At 27.1% G+C, this 22166-nt stretch overlaps 4 protein-coding genes across 6 annotated transcripts in view; 3 read left to right on the plus strand and 1 right to left on the minus strand.

Moving 5' to 3' along the window:
* Nucleotides 1–6777, plus strand: part of LOC128957746 (uncharacterized) — a 15398-nt gene extending 8621 nt beyond the window's left edge. Inside the window, exons 3-11 of the mRNA XM_054303559.1 lie at nt 535–682; nt 761–952; nt 1046–1303; nt 4566–4851; nt 4963–5356; nt 5468–5516; nt 5896–6219; nt 6435–6523; nt 6610–6777. Of these exons, the coding sequence (XP_054159534.1) occupies nt 535–682; nt 761–952; nt 1046–1303; nt 4566–4851; nt 4963–5356; nt 5468–5516; nt 5896–6219; nt 6435–6523; nt 6610–6777 (1908 nt within the window). The remainder of the gene's footprint in view (nt 1–534; nt 683–760; nt 953–1045; nt 1304–4565; nt 4852–4962; nt 5357–5467; nt 5517–5895; nt 6220–6434; nt 6524–6609) is intronic.
* Nucleotides 6778–7210: 433 nt separating this feature from the next.
* LOC128957747 (splicing factor 3B subunit 4-like) lies at nt 7211–8450 on the minus strand. The gene has a single exon (XM_054303560.1). It carries the CDS (start codon nt 8282–8284, stop codon nt 7211–7213), a length of 1074 nt encoding a protein of 357 aa, XP_054159535.1. The 5' UTR covers nt 8285–8450.
* Nucleotides 8451–8455: 5 nt separating this feature from the next.
* On the plus strand, nt 8456–10173 carry LOC128958799 (origin recognition complex subunit 5-like). The gene is made up of 2 exons (XM_054304734.1): nt 8456–9407; nt 9485–10173. Exons 1-2 carry the CDS (start codon nt 8617–8619, stop codon nt 10167–10169), a joined length of 1476 nt encoding a protein of 491 aa, XP_054160709.1. The 5' UTR covers nt 8456–8616; the 3' UTR covers nt 10170–10173.
* A 2294-nt stretch (nt 10174–12467) lies between these two features.
* Nucleotides 12468–21680, plus strand: LOC128958622 (solute carrier family 2, facilitated glucose transporter member 1-like). 3 transcript variants are annotated; one of them, XM_054304510.1, is made up of 6 exons: nt 12468–12747; nt 19145–19601; nt 20145–20315; nt 20449–20556; nt 20691–21295; nt 21415–21680. In XM_054304510.1, exons 1-6 carry the CDS (start codon nt 12595–12597, stop codon nt 21556–21558), a joined length of 1638 nt encoding a protein of 545 aa, XP_054160485.1. In that variant the 5' UTR covers nt 12468–12594; the 3' UTR covers nt 21559–21680. The 3 variants fall into 3 exon arrangements, with proteins under 3 accessions (XP_054160485.1, XP_054160488.1, XP_054160487.1); XM_054304513.1 differs by lacking the exon at nt 12468–12747 and adding an exon at nt 15644–15689; XM_054304512.1 differs by lacking the exon at nt 12468–12747 and adding an exon at nt 17766–17820.
* Nucleotides 21681–22166: the final 486 nt, after the last annotated feature.

Consider the following 22166-nt stretch of genomic DNA (forward strand, 5'->3'; position numbering starts at 1 on the left):
AAGGAGTCACATAATAATAATGTGTAAATTTTTAACATTTAAGAGCAACTTATATTTTTTTATATATAAAATTTATTTGTTTTTTTTTAAATAAAATAATAATATACATAAAAATATGATAATTTAAACTTATTTAAAAAATTATATATATATATAAAACATTTACAAAACAACAACAACAAAAAAACATTACAAAAATATTATTATAAATATATATATAATTATACAATATATGAATTTTTAATTAAGCAAAACACTTGTATGAACAGTGAATTAATAATTAAATTATATTTTATTATTATTTTGTTTGTTACTATTTTTTGTTTAAAAAATGAGTTATAAATTTTAAGTTAATCACATATTTTTATTTTTACATAATTAACAAAATTGACTAATATATTCAATATATATACATGTATATAAAAAAACTAATATTTAATTTATTTGACGATTATATTTATTTTTATCTTAATTCTTTAATAATAATAATAATAATATAAAAAATATTAATTATTTAAATTATATAATTTACAGAAGCATTCAAATATGATGGCCGACGGTGTGGGTTCGTGTCCAGTGTGTCACCTAATACTTCCCAATGCCGAAGAGCTGTCGCTTCACATTAAGAAAGAGCACAACGGCTTCATTGAGACTCAAAGATTTGTCTCAAATGACGGGAAAAGTAATTAAAAAATTAATTAATTTATATAAAATAAATCAATTGTTTTATTTTTAATTGTACTGTTTTTTGTGTTATTAGGAGAAAATCGTATGATATCGCCGTACACCTGTCCCATATGTGGAAAGTCATATCTGAATGAAGGCTCCTATCGCCGTCATCTGGAGAGCCATCCGGAGGCGCTGTCGTCGCCTACATCATCGTCATCGTCATCTTCGTCGATACCTTTGTGGCCGTGCAGTGTCTGTACCAGTGTTTTCACCTCTGAAATTGGTTTGTATTATTACAGTATTATTACCGTAACATAACATACCAGCGCTTATATAGTTATAGATATTTTTATCTAACTGTCCATCATTTTCATAGGACTCTTAACACATATGGAACAGATGCGTACCGACGCCAAGCATCAGTTCGAGGCACAGATCATACTGAGCTGTGCGGCCGCCGAAAAACGGCACAGGGATGCCATCGCGTCGCTGAACAGCAGTTTCATGACTAATCTCACGCAAAACAATAACAATAATAATAATAATAATAACAATAATAATAATAACAATAATAATAATAATAATGGCACGACATCACTGTCCACATCCATGGGTTCGCTCAATGAGATCAACCGTAACGCCGCGTCGTTCAATGAGATCGTCAATCATTCAAATCTAATTCAAAACTCATTTAAGTTTTAAGTTAAAGAAAAAATATTATTTTATTTTAATAATAATTTTTTTTTTTTGGTTTTTTTCGTTGCAATTATATTACATTATATATATATATATATATATCTCTGAAATGAATTAATAATCAATTTTTTTTATTCCTCGTCGTCTCTTTAATTAGTTGTGAAAATACATTATTATTATTATTATTATTATTATAAATACTAATAATCATATTTTTTTTAAATGAAAGAAAAAAAAGTGTAATTAAGGAAACAAATCCAAAGTTTTTTTTTAAAATAATTATTATTAATTATTTCAGTTTTTTTTAATTATTATTAATTATGATTATTATTATTGTCTAAACAAAAAAAAATTATACAAGAATTTAATTCTTTAAGCTGTGATAAGGAATTTCTCTGAGGAATTGTCGGGCAAATGGGCTAATGATATGATATTTTTTTTTGTTTTCAATGCAAACAATAAGTGTTTATTTTTAATTTGAATTTTTTTTTAAAAATTATTTCTCGCTCTCAACTATTTGCTATCAATTTATTTTGATTTATTTTTTTTATTAGTTAATTATATATATATATATCGATGATTAGTAATATAAATGTCGATTTGCTTTCTAATTTATATATACTAGACTCAGTCAACTATTATATGATATACAGTATATATGATATATATATATATATATTGAATAATATTCAATAATTATATTGAAACAAAAAAATACTTATTTCTCTTTATTATTATTATTATTAATTAATTAATATACAAGTAATTATATACATATATAACTCTATACTCTTTTAAGCACATTATTAAAACATTTTTAATTAAAAATAAAAAGACATTACATTACAAACAATTAATTAATTAAATAAATACATTGCTATTATTCGAGTGGCTCTATAAAAGCTATCGAAATAAAAAACAACATAATGTCAAACATTATAAAAATTTAAAAAACAATAATTTAAATACTATACATATATATTTAATATTATTAACATTTTTGCTATTAATTGAATACTATTATGATTATATACATACATAACAATCATTATGAATTATTATTATTATTATTATTACTTATTCTATGATACGCTAAATATATGACGAGTTTTTATTATAATTATTATTAGTAGTAGTAGTAAAATATGTATGACTTTATACTGATATTTATATATATATATATATCACTTAAAAATATTTACAAAAATATTTTTATTTTGCTTAAAAACTGCGAATTCTCTACTAATTAAAACAGACTCTAAATAATAGTATTATTATTATATTAAATAAGTATAACGATTGAAAACATTGAAACAAATGTAGATTTAATCTCATTTTTTATATATATATATTTATGTGTATCTAATTTAATCTTTAGATTAATTGACTGTCTTTTTTTTTGTGTGACAATTTAATTGTCAACAACAATAATAATAGTGTTTTTTTTATTATAAATTTATTGTTGTTGTTGTCATTTGGGGGAAACAATTTTTTTATCAATAAATAATTGTTTCGATAATATTACTGTACAAACAAACAAACAAAAATTTTTTTTTTGTAATAACTTAAGGGTCCTAAAAATTACTGTATTATTATCATTATCATTATAATTACACAATTATTGTATTTGTGTTTACAGATGATAAAAAACTTTGAAAAAGTTTTTTTTATAGCTCTTTGTCTTTGTCTTTAATTTTTTAAAAATAATTTTTTTGTTGTTTACAAAAGGTGTGGTAATTAAGATAACTCTTTAAGAAATAATCTCTAATCTTATTATTATTATCATTATTATCATTATATTGATAATCAACATTATAATTGAGTTTATTATAAATATATTTATAATGATATATATATAAAAAAACATTTGGTAAACAAATCTTGTGATTGTATTTCATGGATATATTTTATATATGTTTTAAACAATTTTTTCTAAAAAAAAAAATAATTTCTCTAAATTTGATTTTATTGTAATAATAATTTATTATTATTATTATTGAATATATCTTTCGCAAACATATATTTAAATTAAACACATATAAGATATATATATATATAATAATATATTCATGAAATGCAAGCAAATTCAGAAATGAATGTAAATTTGAAAAGTGATATTTAAAATAACAAAAACAAAACAAAAAATAATAATAATTGGAAACAAATGATGTGAAAAGTCTATAATAATATAATATTATTAAAAAAAAGTTAAAGAAAAGTGTAAAAGTATTTGTTAAGCTTAAAGCTATTTGTATAAAAAAAATTAAATAAATAGGAATTGAATGAATTGAACGATTGTATTCAAACATACAAAAAATATATTAATATTAATAATAATGTTTTTCATTTGTTTTTTTATTATTATTGTAATAATAATATTATTATGTATTATATAAATATTAATATATTTATTGAATATTGATTGTAAAGGTATTTTGGGGGATGAGTTAGAGAAAGTTTAAGATAGAGAGAGATATATATATGAAATGTATAATTAATTTAATTAATAATTAATTCAATTAATTATAATAATAGCGTTTTAAACGTGTTTGTAATAACTATTTAATATTATATAAAATGATATCATGTTTTTTGTCTGGGATGTCATTATCTCTTTTTTTTAATTATTATTATTATTATTATTATTTGATATCCAAACACACAAACCACTCTTGATCTGTGTGTTTGTTTGTTACTGTAAAATGATGTGAATATATATATATATATTTATATATATTATATATATATATATATAAATCTGTGGATTGAGAGCACAGGGCTCTTAAGCACTGCGCAAATGTGGTAACCAATTGTCACAAAACAATTGATGCCAAGATTTTTGTGGCCATTTAAAAAAAAGCCATTTCAATGATATAAAACACACACAAAACAAACAAAAAATATTTCAAATTTGAATTATAATTTTTTAAATGTTATTTTGTTTCTAATCTATTTCTCTTATATATATATAAAACTCTTCATTATTATCTCTCTTTCTCTCTCTCATTTGAATTGTATTTTGCATTAATTAATTGATTTTTTTCGACAAAAAAAATAAATTAATAAATAAATAAATAACATTTTTAATAAAAAAAAACTCGAGTAATTTTATTCAAAACAAACCAAAAATGTTTAAATTATTATTATTAATAATAATGTGTTGATAACAGAATTTTTTGTTGCTGTGCAGTAACCTTGAGATTCTGTATATATATATAATATACGGTATATATATTGTAAACAACACATTACTGGACACACAAACATCATTATCATGAGCTCAAGAAACTACTCGACAACAATCGACACCAACAACACTACTACCACTACCACCACCACCACCAACAACAACAAGGATCCACTGAACGACTTTTCTTATATGACAATCGGCGGTAATTCGCCTCTGTTTAGTGGCACACCATCGTCGCCGCACTACGAAATATTTGCCAACTTTGCGCCAACCAGTTTTGTGGCCATGAAATACAGGTATCTACCGATGATGGTGATAGTAATAGTAGTAGTAGTAGTAGTAGTAGTCATAAATTTGATGGTAATTGATTACCTCTACTCTCACCCCCTAAAACTAACCCCAATCAGAAATCTGGGCAAAAATGGTCTCCGAGTACCGAACTTGGGCTTCAGCTGTTGGAATGCGTTCGGCACCAGAATTACTGAACAAACTGCCGAAGAATTGTTGACAATGGCCTACGAAAATGGTATCAACTATTTCGATACCGGCGACGGCTATGCCAATGGTAAGGCCGAACTAGTCTTGGGTAACATATTGAAGAAAAAAGGTTGGAAACGATCGTCGTTTATCGTGTCGACCAAACTGTTCTGGTTTAACGGTCCCAGTGCTCACAATGGCGGCGGACTGTCCCGAAAATTTATTGTCGAAGCCGTCGAGGCATCGCTGAAACGATTGCAATTGAAATACATTGATATACTGGTTGTACATAAATTGGACGGCATGTGCCCGATGGAGGAACTGGTGTGTATAAACTCCGATTCCCACCCCATTCCTACCTAATTTGACCAAAAAAATACTAATAATTTTTTTAAAAAAAAAACTTTTGCCAATTGATTGATTAAAAATAATTAGATCCGAGCTATGGCTTACCTCATGAACAATGGCATCATTTTATATTGGGGTTAGTCTTATAATTTGTATTATATTATTATTATTGGTTAACCAAAACCAAAAAAAAAATCTTTACACAAAACAAAAATAATTAATTTAATTTAATTTTTTTTTTTAAAAGTTCAATCAATCAGTCAAATCATATATACCTTAAATATATAGAGCATTAAATATAGTTATATTTGAAAGACAATTATTAAACATACACAACAACCAAAAAGTTAAATAAATTTTTTTTCTAGTGATGATAAGGATTTACAGTAAAAAAATTAATTAAATTATCTAAAAAAAAAACTAAAATCATTGAAAATATCAAATAAAGTATTGTCTGTATATATATAAATTAATTTTGTTTTTATATTCAATATATTTTAAACCACAATTTGAAGGCACGTCTCGGTTCGCACCGATGCACTTATCGGAATCATTTTCGATTGGCCGCCAGTTTAACTGTCCGGCACCGGTATGCGAACAAATGGAGTACCATATGTTTACCAGAGATAAGATGGAACTGTTTATGCCTGAGTTGTTCCATAAGATAGGAATCGGTTGTATTGTTTGGTCGCCGATGTCGTTGAACTACGACGAAGGCATACAATTGATTACCCGACGGAATGCCTCCTACGAGGAAAAGGTGACACAAAATGCCAAACATATGGAACTGTCGCTCATTGCCGACAAACTTGGCTGCGATCAGACACAGCTGATCATCGGTAAGCGAGAAGGACGACATAGTTAGAGATTGAGAGAGAGAGAGAGAGAGAGAGAGAGAGAGAGAGAGAGAGAGAGAGAGAGAGAGAGAGAGAGAGAGAGAGAGAGAGAGAGAGAGGATCAGTAGATAATTCATTGGATCCATTAGTCTTGAATTTTTTTTTTAATAATTTTGTTGTTTGTTTTCTTTACCCAATTTCTATAAAATTTCTCAAAGCCTGGTCATTGAGGAACGACAATGTCAACTGTGTCCTAATATCGCCGACAACTGTCGACCAACTGTACCAACAGCTGCACGCACTCAAAGTTTGTAGACATCCATCCATCCAATATCACCACCGAATACCTGGATTAATAAAAAAAAACAATTTTTAATTTCTTCTTCTAATTAGATTGTTCCCAAACTGTCGGCAACAATGATCGATGATATCGAAAAAATATTGGCCAACAAACCGTCGGTAAAAAGGTCACAACATAACCAATCGATTTCTGGTATACCGCCAGAAGATCTACCGACACAACAGACCACTACTATTATTAACAGTGAATCCAATATTTAAAATTTAAAACACATTTTCTGGTGAAACTATCTTTCGATATAATAATGTATAAAATATTAATTAAATTTATTTATAAACAAAAATAAATAAATAATTAACTTATGTATAGAGGAACTCATAAATAGCTAACAGTTCTCTAATTGTTATTTAGATTTACAGTTATAATCGATTGTTAAATTGATAATAATATAAATTTTATTTATTTATATTTAAATAATTTGTTTGATTGATTGTTTTTTTTGTTAATCAAATGTTATTATTATTATTAAATCTTAATACTTAATGAATTAATAAAATAAAAAAATTTGAAAATCAATTTATCAAATAATCAATAATAATAAACAAAATGTTTGAACAAAAAAAAATATATGAAATATATATATATATAAAAAAATGAAATACAATTCTTCTCTCAATAATAATAAACTCATGACTACTGAGGCGGCGGCGGTGGAGGAGGTGGTGGGGGTGGGGGCGGAGGCGGTGCTGCTGTTGTAAACTGAGGCGGCATTCCCGGTGGCGGCGGCGGAGGACCGGGTGGTGGCGGTGGAGGCGGAACGTTGGCAAACGGAGGCGGCGGCGGTTGCATTGCCGCAAACTGTGGCGGTGGTGGCGGCGGAAAGAACTGGGCCTGTGGTGGAGGCGGCGGTTGGGGTCGTTGTTGGGGTGGCGGAGCCATACCCCAGCCCATCATTTGCATCATATTCAGGGCATCGGCTTCGTGGCCACCGTGACCGTAGTACATTTGCTGGAGACCGCCAGCGTGCGGTACAGCGTGCTGGGGCGCCATCGGCATCATCATCGGTGCCATGGCTGCCGGCGGCGGTGCTACTGCCGCCTGGCCGGCCATTGGCGGCGCGTCGGCAAACAATTGATGCGGTCGGTCGGCCTGGGCTAGCGGATTCTGGGCGGCCAGTAGTCGTTCGGCGGCCGATCCGTGTCGTTCGCCTTTGGCATCCTTTTTGAATGCATAGCTAATAGTTATGGCCCGATTGCACAGATACTGGCCGTTCATGGCTTCGATGGCCGCATCGGAGGCATCAAAACTGGCAAAATTCACGAATGCATAGCCTTTGCTATTACCAGTTTCCGGATCTCTCATGATTTTCGGTGTCTGCAAAATGACACCAAAAGCCGAGAACGTATCGTACAATAGTTTTTCGTCGACTTCCGGATCGAGATTACCGATGAATATGTTGGCGCCGACGTCCAAGTTTTTCTGATGAGCCGAAGCTTTGTTCACCCGAATCGGTTTGCCGTAGAGTTTGATCATATTCATGATCTTAATACCGTAGTCGGCGTCTTCTTCGGACATAAATTCAACAAAACCGTAGCCTTGGTGTTGGACAGTAACCCGATCTTTGGGCATATGAACGTTGACCACTGGCCCGGCCTGGACAAACAGTTCCCATAGTATGGCTTCGGTAACTTTTTCATCCAATCCGCCGACATAGATGGTAGCGTCTTGATTGCGTTCGGCTATCGGACCCGATGTCATCAATGCCATTGTCGGTGATGATGATGAAGAAGATGATGATTACGGGATCAGCTGTCGGTGTCCAAAATGTTTGGATCAAATCAAATGTTTTAGAGAAGTAAAAGACCAACGACAAGACCGACAGACAGACAGACAAACAAACACACTGTCTGTATGACTGACTGTTTAGTCGCCAAAAAGCGACGACAGATGTCAAGGGATGTGAAAGTGTTGTTCACTAATAGTTTTGGCGCTAATTGTCTGAACAGACAAACAAACAGTCAGTCAATACAATACCAGACATCAGACAAGTATAACAAAGATATAGAAGACATCCCAAAGAAGACATCATCAATGAAGATATGGCCGCCGATGAACAACAAGAAGATACGATGTTATCGCTGGTCAAGAGTCGCTATCTGTGTCGCGATCGTCAAATTGATCTCTTAGACGAATATCTTCGTCGACTGTGTCCACTGATTATCATTTACGGCGTCCGATCCACTGGCAAGACATCAGTAACGAAGACACTGATGGAATCGTCCGGCGATTCACTATACGCTTACCTAAACTGTATGGAACTCTTCAGCACCAAAATGGTCTACGAAAGTATACTGAATCAGCTGAACAATCGGATCCACTGTTTCGACGACGACGACTACAACAATGGCGACAAACAGCACATCCAATGCAACTCATTGACCGATTTTATTGAACAAATCAAACAACTTCTTGAATATCATTACTCGTGTCCGCAGCCGACGACAGTCGAGTCAGTGAAACCAAGAGGTAGACCGAAATCATCGTCACTGTCATCGTCTTCTTCTTCTTCATCGTCGTCGTCGACGACGACAACGACATACACCCAATGTATACTAGTGTTTGATTCTGTCGACAACAATCATCATCTGTTCGGAACTGTTAACAACAACGAACTGATGACCGGTTTTATGAAGATTTGCGAACTAACCGAAAACAAGTATCCGATTACTTGTCTGTTTGTCGGCTGTCAGCCAATCGAATGGTTTTGCCGGATAACAGCATCGCCGGTAACGGCCATACAAATCAATTTCGATAACTATTCGATGGACGAGATGACCGCTATTTTGGTCAGAGATTGTCCCCGAAATTATGATAAAAGTTTTTATCAGAAGTAAGTGTTTAGTTGTTTGGTTTGGATTTGATTTACGGTAATAATTGAAATGAAATAACAATTTTTTTGTTGTTTAGTTACGTCAATATAATAGTGAAGACATTGATCCAAATGAGTTCAAATCTTAGGGAAATTCGGTCGATATGTTTGGCCAACTTTTCCAAATACATCGAACCGATAACAATGGACGAACTGCAAGCTAACGAAACGGCCAAACTGTACAAACGTTTTCAGCCGCAGTTGTTGAAAATACTCGACGATCTGCCGATGAAAGTGGTCAACAAAAGTGCCGACGGTACGTACGATGAATGGCCCGATTCGATGAAATATTTGTTGATTGCCAGCTATTTGGCGTCCAATAATTCGGTAAAAGCGGACAAAAAAGTTTTCGTCAAATACGAAGGCAAACAACAACGTCGTAAACGAAAGACTGTGACCACAGTCGGCGGTGGCGGTGACGATCATCGCGACTATAGCGGTCCAAAAGGATCGCCGTTTGAACGTATTTTCCATTGCTATCGGGCACTAATCCAATTGAATGCCGAACCCAATGACCAGTATATAACTGAGGCGTCCAACAAATTGCTGAGCGAACTGCAAGAGTTGGTATCCTTGAAGCTGGTGTTGAGGACACACGAAAAACTGAAAACCAATTGGCTATCGAGTCAAACAAAATATCAGATATCGAATTCGGTTACATTCGACTTTGCCGACAAACTGGCCAAACAATTGAATCTTAATATCAAAGCGTTTATCGAATAATTACCGACCGATCGATTGATCGAAATGTTTTTTAAACAAAAATTTCGGTAATATTTTCGATATAATAATAATAATAAAATTATGTTTTGATTTCTGATTTTTTTTGTTGTTGTCGAAGACAAGTTAATACAGAAATTGTTTGTTTTTTAAATGGTTTTTATTTTTGTCAAAAAAAAACACAAACATGTGATATAATTAATAATATTGATTTTTTTTTTAAAAATAAATTTGTTAATAAACTAAGTTATAAATTGTAAATAATTTGTGAAATATATTGTGTAAATTACAATGGACTCAACAAAATTTTTTTTATAAATTTATTTGCATTTAAAAATGTTTTTAATATTTATCAAATTTAATGAAAAATAATACTAATTACTGTAATAATAAATCTTATATTTTTTAAAATAAAAAATATAATTATGTTAATGTTTACAACATGTTACTAACTATTTGTTTTTTGATAAATTTAAATATATATATATATATATATATACAGTATATAATGTGCTAATTATAATAGTAAGTAAATTAAGTCATTTAGTTTTTAAAACTTTTATTTTTGTTTACACACGACATATAATTAAAAGTTAGTAAAATTCAATGTTAAGACATTATTAAAGATCAAGAATTTATTTTATTTTTTTTTTATAAATTAAATGTTAAACTAAAAAAAATTTGTTTCCAATAATATACACAATTATCAGATAAGAAATTTCGCAAAAATACAGTAATGAGACTAATGTTAATGAATATATAAATACACATTAATTTTTTGTCTTTATGTCAAATGTCAAAACTTTTTTATATATATTTAGTAATCTCTCTCTCTCTCTCTCTCTCTCTCTCTCTCTCTCTCTCTCTCTCTGTGTGTGTGTGTGTGTGTGTGTGTGTGTGTGTGTGTGTGTGTGTGTGTGTGTGTGTGTGTGTGTGTGTGTGTGTGTGTTTTCCCCCATCTATCTATCTATTAAAACTTATTAAAAAACAATTTAAATCATAGTGTATTAGTGTTTGTTAATGAATGAGTGCCACAAAAAAATTATTTTAATCATCAGATAAATTCATGAAAGAGAGAGAGAGAGAGAGAGACAAACATAGGATTTGTATTTACAACAAAAAACGACATTTCATTTTCCCATTTATTTGATGATTAGTGTCGATAAAGAGGATGTGAGTGTCTGTGTGTATATACGGTATACTATATACCATATCACTAGATACTGGTGCCAAATGGGTTGTACAACAACAACAACAACAAAAATCAGATTAGATATCAACATATGTCTAACACATACACACACACACACACACACACACACTATCTCTCTATTTTTAGTGCCCCACAAAACACATTGTATTTTCCTAAACGCATCATTCATAGCCCATCTCCTTATTAAAAAACACAAACGGATGATACGGATGGCATATATATATAGTATATAACACCTAAATATCATCTCTTTTACTACTCTTCTCTCGAGGTTTTTACAGACCAAAGCGCTTGCGTTCAAATCGATCGCTGGAAAAGACTATACAAACCATACATACCGTACAGACACCAACACCAACACCAACACACACACACACACACACACATCCAAAAGTCATTGGATCGACATTGCTGTGTATGTGCTTTGAGCACAAGTATCTTAAGATAGATATACAGTATATATATATAATACATATATTTTTCATCCATCGATGTTTACATTTGTTTCAACGGCAGACACTTCTTCTCTCAACCAGCAGTAGTAGTGATGATCACTCAGTGAGAGACTCAGTAATTGTTTATTTTATTTAAATAAAAAAAAAAATTTTCTCATATATAAAACTTAATTTTTAATAAATAAATAATAAATTAAATAAAAACTTTGATCTCATCAATCAAGTGGTCAATTAAATTTGTTTGTGTTTTGTTTATTTATGTTTTTTTGTGATTTATGTAATGTTGACTTTTTTTAAAAAAAACTAATGTCTTTGAAAATGCGAAAAGTCATGTGAGAGGAGAGTAAGACAGAGAGAGAGAGAGAGAAAGAGAGAGAGAGAGAGAGAGAGAGTCATCAATATATAGTAAAGAATTTAAAGAATCGCTTTTATTTATTTGATTGATATTTATGAACAAAAATATATAAACAATTTATAATTAATTATAATTGATTATAATAAATAAATTGATAATAATTATTATTAATAAAGTATATATATATATATATATATATAWATATATATTTAACTGATTGTTATTATCATTAAAAAAAATTTGTTGTGTAATTTTTTGTTGGGGTTTCACTGTTATTGTCGCAAAAAAAAGAAATAAATAAATATATAAAATAATTTTTTATAATATCTGAAAAATTATTATCACCTAAAAAAATCTTACTAATATAAATATAAAACAATAATAATATATCCACACCATTGCTAAATGGACGACCTAAGGCTATCGGAAATGGCTTATCTGAATATACCGGACAGGGATCGGGACAAGAGTCCATCACCGGCCGAATCCATGGCTTCGTCGACCACCGATTTGTCGACTTTGCCAATGAATTTAGGACAACGACGAGACGATTCTGGTGTAAGTAAATCATTATTTATTTATGATTATAATATTCTTTATATACATATATACTGTATATATATATGTGTGTTTATATTCTGGTAATGGGTATTGCATTGGCATTACATATGTCTAATATATATATATATCATTACATAAACATTTACAACATTACACTTACATACACACACACACATACACACCACACACACGTACGGCATAAACCAATAACACTGCGCGCCGGGAGTTTCATCAGTCGATTCTCGTAGAAATTCTTGACACTTATTGGCGAAGAATTTTTCTGACAATTCATTAGAAAAACAAACAATTCTTTAGGTATTATTAATACTATATATTAATAGCCTAATAGTCTAATAGTTTTTATTTTCCTCCAAAAGCAATAGATTCTTGTTTATACAGCAATACTCTATATATATATACTGTAGTATAATATAAATTTATATCATATATAAACTAATAGTATGTTTTCAATAGAAAAAAGATATTCAGTATTAGTATTGAGTTATTGTCAGTGACACTAACTTTTATATGAAACATCCGTTTACTTACTGTGTTTTGGGAAGTCCTTAAAAGCACCAGTAGTTTTATTTTTGCTTATCAATTTAACCCGGATATAACAAAAAAAATAGTTTTTCATATTTAACTACTAATAATAATAATCAATTAATCAATTATTGGCAATAATAGCAATAATAATTTGATTGATGACCACTAATCATGAGTGCTAATCATGAAAGTAACTCTCGTTTAAGGGTATGTTTGAAAAATTATAATTTAAGTTAACTTTTTTAACAATAATAGTAATTTATTTCTATTCAATAATTATTTTCTAATTAATTTATCAAAAAAACTACTGAAAATTACTTTAAAAAATTAAAAAATTTGTTATTATTATAATTTTTTATATTATATAATACAAAATAATTTGTTATTTCTTGAGCTCAAATATCTTTGAAATTAGTTATCAAATAACACATTTATTTTTTTAAAATTTAAAAATAAACAATATATACCGTATATATGAGACTAAATTAAACAAACGTAATATACTATATATATATATATACATATGTTTATCAAGTTTTATATTTAAAAAATGATTTTTTAATAAATCACATTTATTCACATTGTTTTGAAATTACATATTTAAATTGTAACTAAACTTTATACAATATATATATATATATATATATATATATATTTGTGTATGTAATATATACATGTATATACTGTATATATATATATATATATAATTAGTTTAATAATAACTAATTAAATAATATTATCATTATGAATCAAATTCATGATATTTATTTATTGATATATTTAACATAATTGATTAATAATATAGAAATCAAAATAAGCCAATAAAAAATTTTGATAATCACTAATAGTTATTATTGAATCCGTGTTTGTTTAATAATATGATACTATTTTTCATATCAAATATAATACCCATTATTTAGTATAAAAAAAATTATTTTTATAGTCAGTAAACAAAAATTATTAAATCAATATTAGTGATGAAAATTTTTGGCAATATTACTCAGACACCAGATGTTAATGTATAATATTTTATTGCATCATAACATTTGATAGCAAAAAATGTTATAAATATTAATAATATATTTTAATAAATATAGATTTATTTAATACAAAATATTTTTTCTTTTTGTGTCTAATAAAAATAAAGTATAATATTTTTTTTAAAAAAAAAGATCTTATAAAACAATAATAGTTTATTTTGTCTATAATTTATTTTTTTAGTTTATTTTAAAAATAAAATGAGTTAATAAATTATGAAATGTTATTTTAAAAAAAAAAATATTTATACATTGTTTGTAAGCTTAAATGTTTTCAAATTAGAGATTACTTTTTATTTAAAAAAATTTATTTATTGTTATATATATATATATATTGTATATTGTATTAGAAATAATAATTATTTACTATTCAATATATGTTTTTCAAAAGTATATTTATCTTAATTGTCGTATTTATGCATCTTTTTTAAAAATATAACTATTTATCATAATTTTTCAAATTTTAATTAATTATTTATAATAAATACAGTATTACTAGTTTGTATAGACAAACATAATAGTAATACCAAATAATATTAGCAGCTGTTGCTTACTATAATGAATATAATATTGTATTATTATTATTATTATACAGAATAATCTATTTATTTTTTTAGTATATATGATATAATATATTAATTAAACACAAAAACACATTAATTGTTGATGTAATGTATAATAACAATGATAATAATAATAATAAATATATAACTAATATATATATTTAAAAAACATTTTTTTTATTAAATGTCGAATCATTATGAAAAAAAATTTAAACCATAAAAACATACATTTTTTAGAAATATATATATAATAACCTTGATACTTTTGGTTTAAATGGTATATAAATATCATTTTCAATAATAGTAGGTATATATACAGTATATTATGTTAGTTTTCTAATGCTCTAAATTAAATATATTTTTTTAAAAAACATATTAAATCTATTATCAAATTGTAATACTTAATGTAGTGATACCGTATTAATACGCCAATAACTACATGGGGGTTAAATTGTGAAAATACATAACAACTAATTTGTCGACAGTCGACCTGTCTGTTTAAGTTAATATAAAAATAACAATAAAAAAGTTTTTGTAATTATTGTTTATTAAAAACCGATTTTAAGTGAATTTTTAATAACCAATAAGTTTTAATAACATTGGCTATAATAATTTGCAATATAAATCAATATAATCAATATAGGAGATAAATATATTTTTAAAAATATTAATTAGATAAATAGATTTTTAATTACAATCACATTTTGCGCCAGGTATGAAATTAAATGTGAAAATTAACCTGGCAGCAAACAATTTTTTAAGCCGATTTTTAACAAATAATATGTCGATAAAGGTGAGCAAATACGGTATTTGGTATATATATATATATATTTAATGCATATTATCATTATTTACCATTTGAAGGCAATTATATGATATAATAATAATTATTAGTATTATATTAATTATTAATAATGAATAACAACTAATAAATTTTTTATATAATTTTATAAAAGATTTATACGTAAACTAATTTTTATATATCATATATGACATAACCATAAAATTAGTTTTTTTATTTAATTTAGCGAACAATGAATTGCAATTTTAAAATAATAATTATTATAATAATAAATTTATTAATATTATTATTATTATTTAATATTGAACTATATGTCTATAATTTATAATAATAATAAAGTAAATTATTAACTTATATTAGTTAAACTTTGTTATATTATATCATATCATAATTTTAGTAGTGAGAAAAATATTATTTAAAATTTAAAAAATATATATATTATCTTAGTATTGAATATTGAAGTATAATAGCAATTACAGTAATTAGTGTATTTTAATGTCATTTTTTTATTTAAAAAACTACCAGCATTTATAAAAACTAATCATTTAATAATAATTTTTAAAAAAACAATTAAAATAATCAAAAAAATAATTTGTGGTCAATGCCTTTAATCGGAACCAATATATATAGTTATCTTTTTTTTATAGTTATATACATATACAGTATAATCATAACAACTATTTAAACTAATATACATATATGTATAAACTATTAGAGGTATAGGGGAGGGGGTATACAGATGCTGTCGATACTGTAGTTGTTTAACTTACTGTACGGTATATACAGTATCATAATATAGAGGAAATAGATATATAAATTTAATTAGCTATTGATGTAGTATACTGTTTATATATATATAAGTAATAATAATAATATATACATTTAGTATGTTAGTATATTTAGTATATGTATAATTAATCAATAATTTATTATTATTATTATTAGTAATAACTTTTAATAGTATTCACAAAAAAAACTAATAATCTAATGATTACAATGAAAATGATGGCACAAATATGTTTGTATATCATTGGATGTCATGCGTGTGTGTATATATGTATGTATGTACAGTATGTATGTATGTATGTGTGTGTGTGTATATATAATATACAATATATATGTATGTATGTACAGTATGTATGTATGTATGTGTGTGTGTATATAATATACAATATATATATATGTATGTATAAAATGTGTGTGCGGTTAGGTTGACGTTGCCATTAGTCCGGCGTCAAAGAACTCCATAAAAATAATGGTATGTTTTCGTAGGCAGTATTTTGATAGGTAGTGCCGAAACACATACTACTACTACTACTACTACTACTACTACTCGTGTGTCTACTGTATTGTATAGTAGTATATGTCAAGTGATCCGGCTTTTCATACATTTCCACATTTTTTTCTATCTAATTATTATACCTCTATATTCATATATATATATGATATAAATTATATAATTTTCTACTAATAAATTCTTATATATTTTTAAAAAATAATTTGTATTTTTTTTAAAAAAAAAGTTAAGTCAACAGTATTTTATATATGCATTGTATATATATAAGAAATTACTATCTGGTTATATAATTTTTAAATAACAAATTGTTATATAAAAATTAATTATTTTAAGTGAAAAAATTATTATTATTTAATTTCATATACGAAATATTTTATTTTATATAAGTATTGTCTGTTTGTTATATTATTCAGACATCAAGTCATCCTAACTTTGCGTTTATTATTATTTTTACTTATAATATAATAATAACAATAATAATAATTTTTAAATTTATTTTTTAATATAATGTTTTTAACAAACTATTTTCTATTATTTGCTTTTGACGGTTAAAATACATATTGTTTTTTTCGTGTCTATTTGAATAGTGAACATAAAAATTGTCGACAAAAATATTGTTTTTTTTATTTAATATTAAATCCTGATATCAATACAATAAGTAAAATAAATTTTATTTGAAAACTTTTATTTTATTTTTTTGATGACAATATTGTCAACAATAAAAACAAACAAAAATCTTGATTTGTATTGAATTAACTAATAATAATAATAATAATACCAACAATTATAATCAATTGATATAATATGCCACACATTAGGAGATCTGTAAGTTTTCTATTTAAAAATAAAATATTTGTTGCATTTATATAAGTAAATAAATGCATTTTATTTTTATATAATAATTTCTAATTAGAAAATGCAATTTTTTTAAAAATAATTTTTAGCTAATGATATATCATATATATAATATTGAATAAACATTAGAAACCAAATATATCTATTATATTAATAGATATACCGGTAAATTAAATTATTATACAGTAGTAATATAATAATATTTACGATAATAATAATGAATTAATGATTATAATAATACTGTACTTTACAGTATAATAATAATAATAATAATACAAGTATTGATTGCATTTTCAATAGTGATGTGCAATACGAGTACTAGAGTACCAGTAAAAAAATCAATATATCTTATATATATATATATAATATTATATAAATAGCTCAAAAACGAGGCACCGGTACTTTTGCGATGCCGTAATAAAACCAGACACTCCTTATTTACCACACTTTCTATTGGTTGTATATATGGTGTGTCTACGAGACGAGCCTTTCTCTCTCCCCTTCCTTAAAGGTCGACATACATGTGCATTGAATTTTGGATGCATTTCCCTGTTATTAGACAACATTCATATATATATATATATATATATATATATATATATATATTTACTCTACGGTATAACTATATTATTGATATATATTTTTGAACATAACATTTTTATTTATTTTTTAAAAAAATAATACAACTTTATTTAAATAAACTTTTAATCTGATAATAAATTAAATATGATATATACAAATGCAGACAAAATAAATATTTTTTGAAATATCATATCAGATAAACTATAAAATTATATATTTAAAAAATTAAAATGTTTAACTATTAAATATTTGCTAAAAAAAGTTATATTTTTCAACAACAAAATTTATAAATATTTGGATTATAGATAAGCACATAATTTAGTTTTATAAAATCTAAAAAACTAATTATTAAATTGATAATAAATAATTCAATATTCAATTTGCATGCCATAAATTAAAAAAAATTATTTTTAAAAATGTCACGTTTGTCATATATTATATATTGAATAACAATTACAATTGAGAATTTGAATAATAAACAAGTTTTCCAAAACAATTATTTATTAACTAATTTTTAAAAAACAAAAAATAATTTCAATAATTTACATGTAATGCCAATTGAAATATCCATTACATTACATATATTCCATACATAAAATTATATAAATATTATATATATATATATATATATATTGGATTATATATTTCAAATTTTTTGATTACATTTTATATATATATATTACAATTAATTATTATTATTATTAAAAAATAGGGATTAAACAGTCACTTAGTGTTTGCCATATCGGCGGCAGCATTGGGCTCATCCTTTCAACACGGATATAATACCGGTGTTGTCAATGCGCCCCAAGAGTTGGTCCAAAAGTTTATCCGCGAAGCACATAGAGAACGATTTCAAGACCTGACACCATTGCACGATATCTTCGGCAACACGACAATCGGTGGCCACAACTCGACAACTGATACCATCGGCGACGATGATCTAACCACTGTTAACCTAATCTACTCGATAATGGTATCGATTTTTTGTATCGGCGGTATGATCGGTGCACTGTTGACCGGCTATGTAGCCGAAAAGTTTGGCCGCAAAGGTGGCCTACTCTGGAACAATGTGTTTGTATTTTTGGCCGCCGGACTCATGGGCTTCTCCAAGGTTTGCCGATCCTATGAGATGCTAATAATGGGCCGTTTTTTCATCGGATTCAATGCAGGTTTGTTTTTTTGAAAATGTTTTTTTGCTGCTATTGTTTTGTCAATACATTTTGTCACACTTTACACACACACACACACACACACACACACACACACTAATAGACAACAATGACATAATGTTGGCATAAAAAAGCCAAAATGTTGGATCAGTTTCAAGTATTTTACGAAAATATTTACTCACGACAATTGACATTAAAAATATATAATAGAATATATATATATATACAGAATATTCTGTAATATCTAAAAGTTTAGCAGTCTATGTGTTATTAATGTTATTATTATTAATATTTGAAAATCTAAATTTATATTTTTATAATTAACATTTCAATAACAAAAAAAACTATACTAAATTAACATATTGACATTTATATTATATTTTTTTTATTTAATTATATTTTTATAACATTACAATTTTATGGCAATGTATTGTATAATAGATATTTTTAGTATTGTTATTAATATTTTGTATTTTACATTAATTATTTTTTTAATAACACATTTGAATTTTTTAAACTAAATAATTATTTTAATATTTAAAGGTTTAAACGCTGGTTTGGCGCCAATGTATTTGACGGAAATATCGCCGACAAATATGAGGGGCGCTATCGGGACTATCTATCAGCTGGTGATCACTATATCTATATTTACGTCAAATCTGTTGGGTTTGCCGCAGGTTTTGGGAACTGAGGACAAGTGGCCAATACTTTTTGGTAATAAATTAGTTATTTATAAAAAAACCACTTGTTATATAATATATGGGGGTTTTTTTTAAAAAAAAAACAATTATTAATTTATTATTATTATTAATTTATTTTATTATGCGGTCAACTACAACAACAATAGCGGTCACAATAGTGCCGGCAATCTTTACGTTGGCCACATTGCCGATGTGTCCCGAATCGCCAAAATATATACTAATATTTCAAAATAAAGATGTTCAGGCACAACGAGGTAACGGGCCTTTAATATATGCATACATATATATACTATATATACACCTACTGTATATACTCATCCCTATTGGAAGTCATATATAATTGAAAATTAATACCGGTTTTTTTGTTTTTTTATTACTATAATCCCAGCGTTGACTTGGCTCAGGGGTACCATCGAAGTGCACGACGAGATGGACGACATGCGGGCTGAATACGAGTCAATGAAATTGGTACCGAAAGTAACGTTACACGAACTGTGGTACAACTCGATGCTCAGGCAGCCGCTGATCATCGCACTGGTAGTCATGTTGAGTCAACAGTTTTCCGGTATCAATGCTGTCATATTTTTTTCGACATCCATCTTCGAAAAGGCCGGCCTAAACAAATCGGCCGCACTGTACGCTACACTGGGTATCGGTGTTATCAATGTACTCATGACAATCGTTTCGCTGGTATTGGTTGAAAAATCTGGCCGCAAAACACTACTGTTGACCGGTTTGGGCGGAATGATGTTCACGACGATTGTCCTAACATTTTGTTTGGCACTAAAAGATACGTTTGAATCGTTGAGCTATGTTAGCATTTTGGCCGTCTATGTTTTTATTGTGATGTTTGCATCGGGTCCCGGTTCGATACCATGGTTTCTCGTTGCCGAGCTTTTCGGTGTAGGTGCCCGAGCCATGGCCACCAGTATTGCCGTTTCGGTCAACTGGACGGCCAATTTTGTTGTCGGTCTAGCCTTTTTGCCCCTACAGGTAATGATCTAATATATATTTACTATTATAGTCTAATATATTATGTATATATTTTGGATATACAAGAATATTCTGTATATATATATTTAACTTTATTTTTTTTAATTTTAAAATTAAAGGAAACAATGGGAGGATATGTTTTCGTTATATTCACTGTCCTATTGGCATTGTTTTGGCTTTTTGTCTACAAGAAAGTACCCGAAACTAAGGGTAAGACTGTCGAAGAAATTGCCGCCGCTTTCCGACAAAAGGCTTACCAATGAATACCTCCACCCGAAGTGTCAATGAATTGATTGCTTGATTTTTTTTGATTTAAAAAAGTGATTTTAAAACAAAACTATAATAACCAGAAATCAATGAATGAGTTATTATTATTATTATAATATATTTTTTGTATAGTAATTATTGTCTAAATAAAAAACACATATATCTAGAGTTTAAATAGCAATATATAAAAACTAAACTATAATCTATAATAGACTTAAACATCTATTTTGATTGTCAGCAATATATTAATATATAAATATATATATGAAATAAATATACTATATATTTATTGATTATAATTTTTAAAAAAACATTATATTTAAGTCAAACAACTTAATGTCACACACATTCACAAACATACATAAATATTTTTTTTTGTAAATCTTGAGTTTAATAACTATAATATTTTTATTTATAAAAAAAAATAATTGTTTGTTTTTAAAAATAAAATTAGTCTATTGATAGATAGATATATACTGTATAACTGTGTATATATATGAATCAATGGTTAATATATAAAATTTAAAAATAGAGTCATACAATATATAGTCATTTTTGTCGACACATAAAAAAATTTAGTAATTAATTCAATTAATTAAATTTT

The sequence above is a fragment of the Oppia nitens genome, unplaced genomic scaffold (genome assembly GCF_028296485.1).
Source record: "Oppia nitens isolate AA-2021 unplaced genomic scaffold, nextdenovo-longstitch-racon4-pilon3 scaffold3_pilon_pilon_pilon, whole genome shotgun sequence".
Taxonomy (NCBI): Eukaryota; Metazoa; Arthropoda; class Arachnida; order Sarcoptiformes; family Oppiidae; genus Oppia; species Oppia nitens.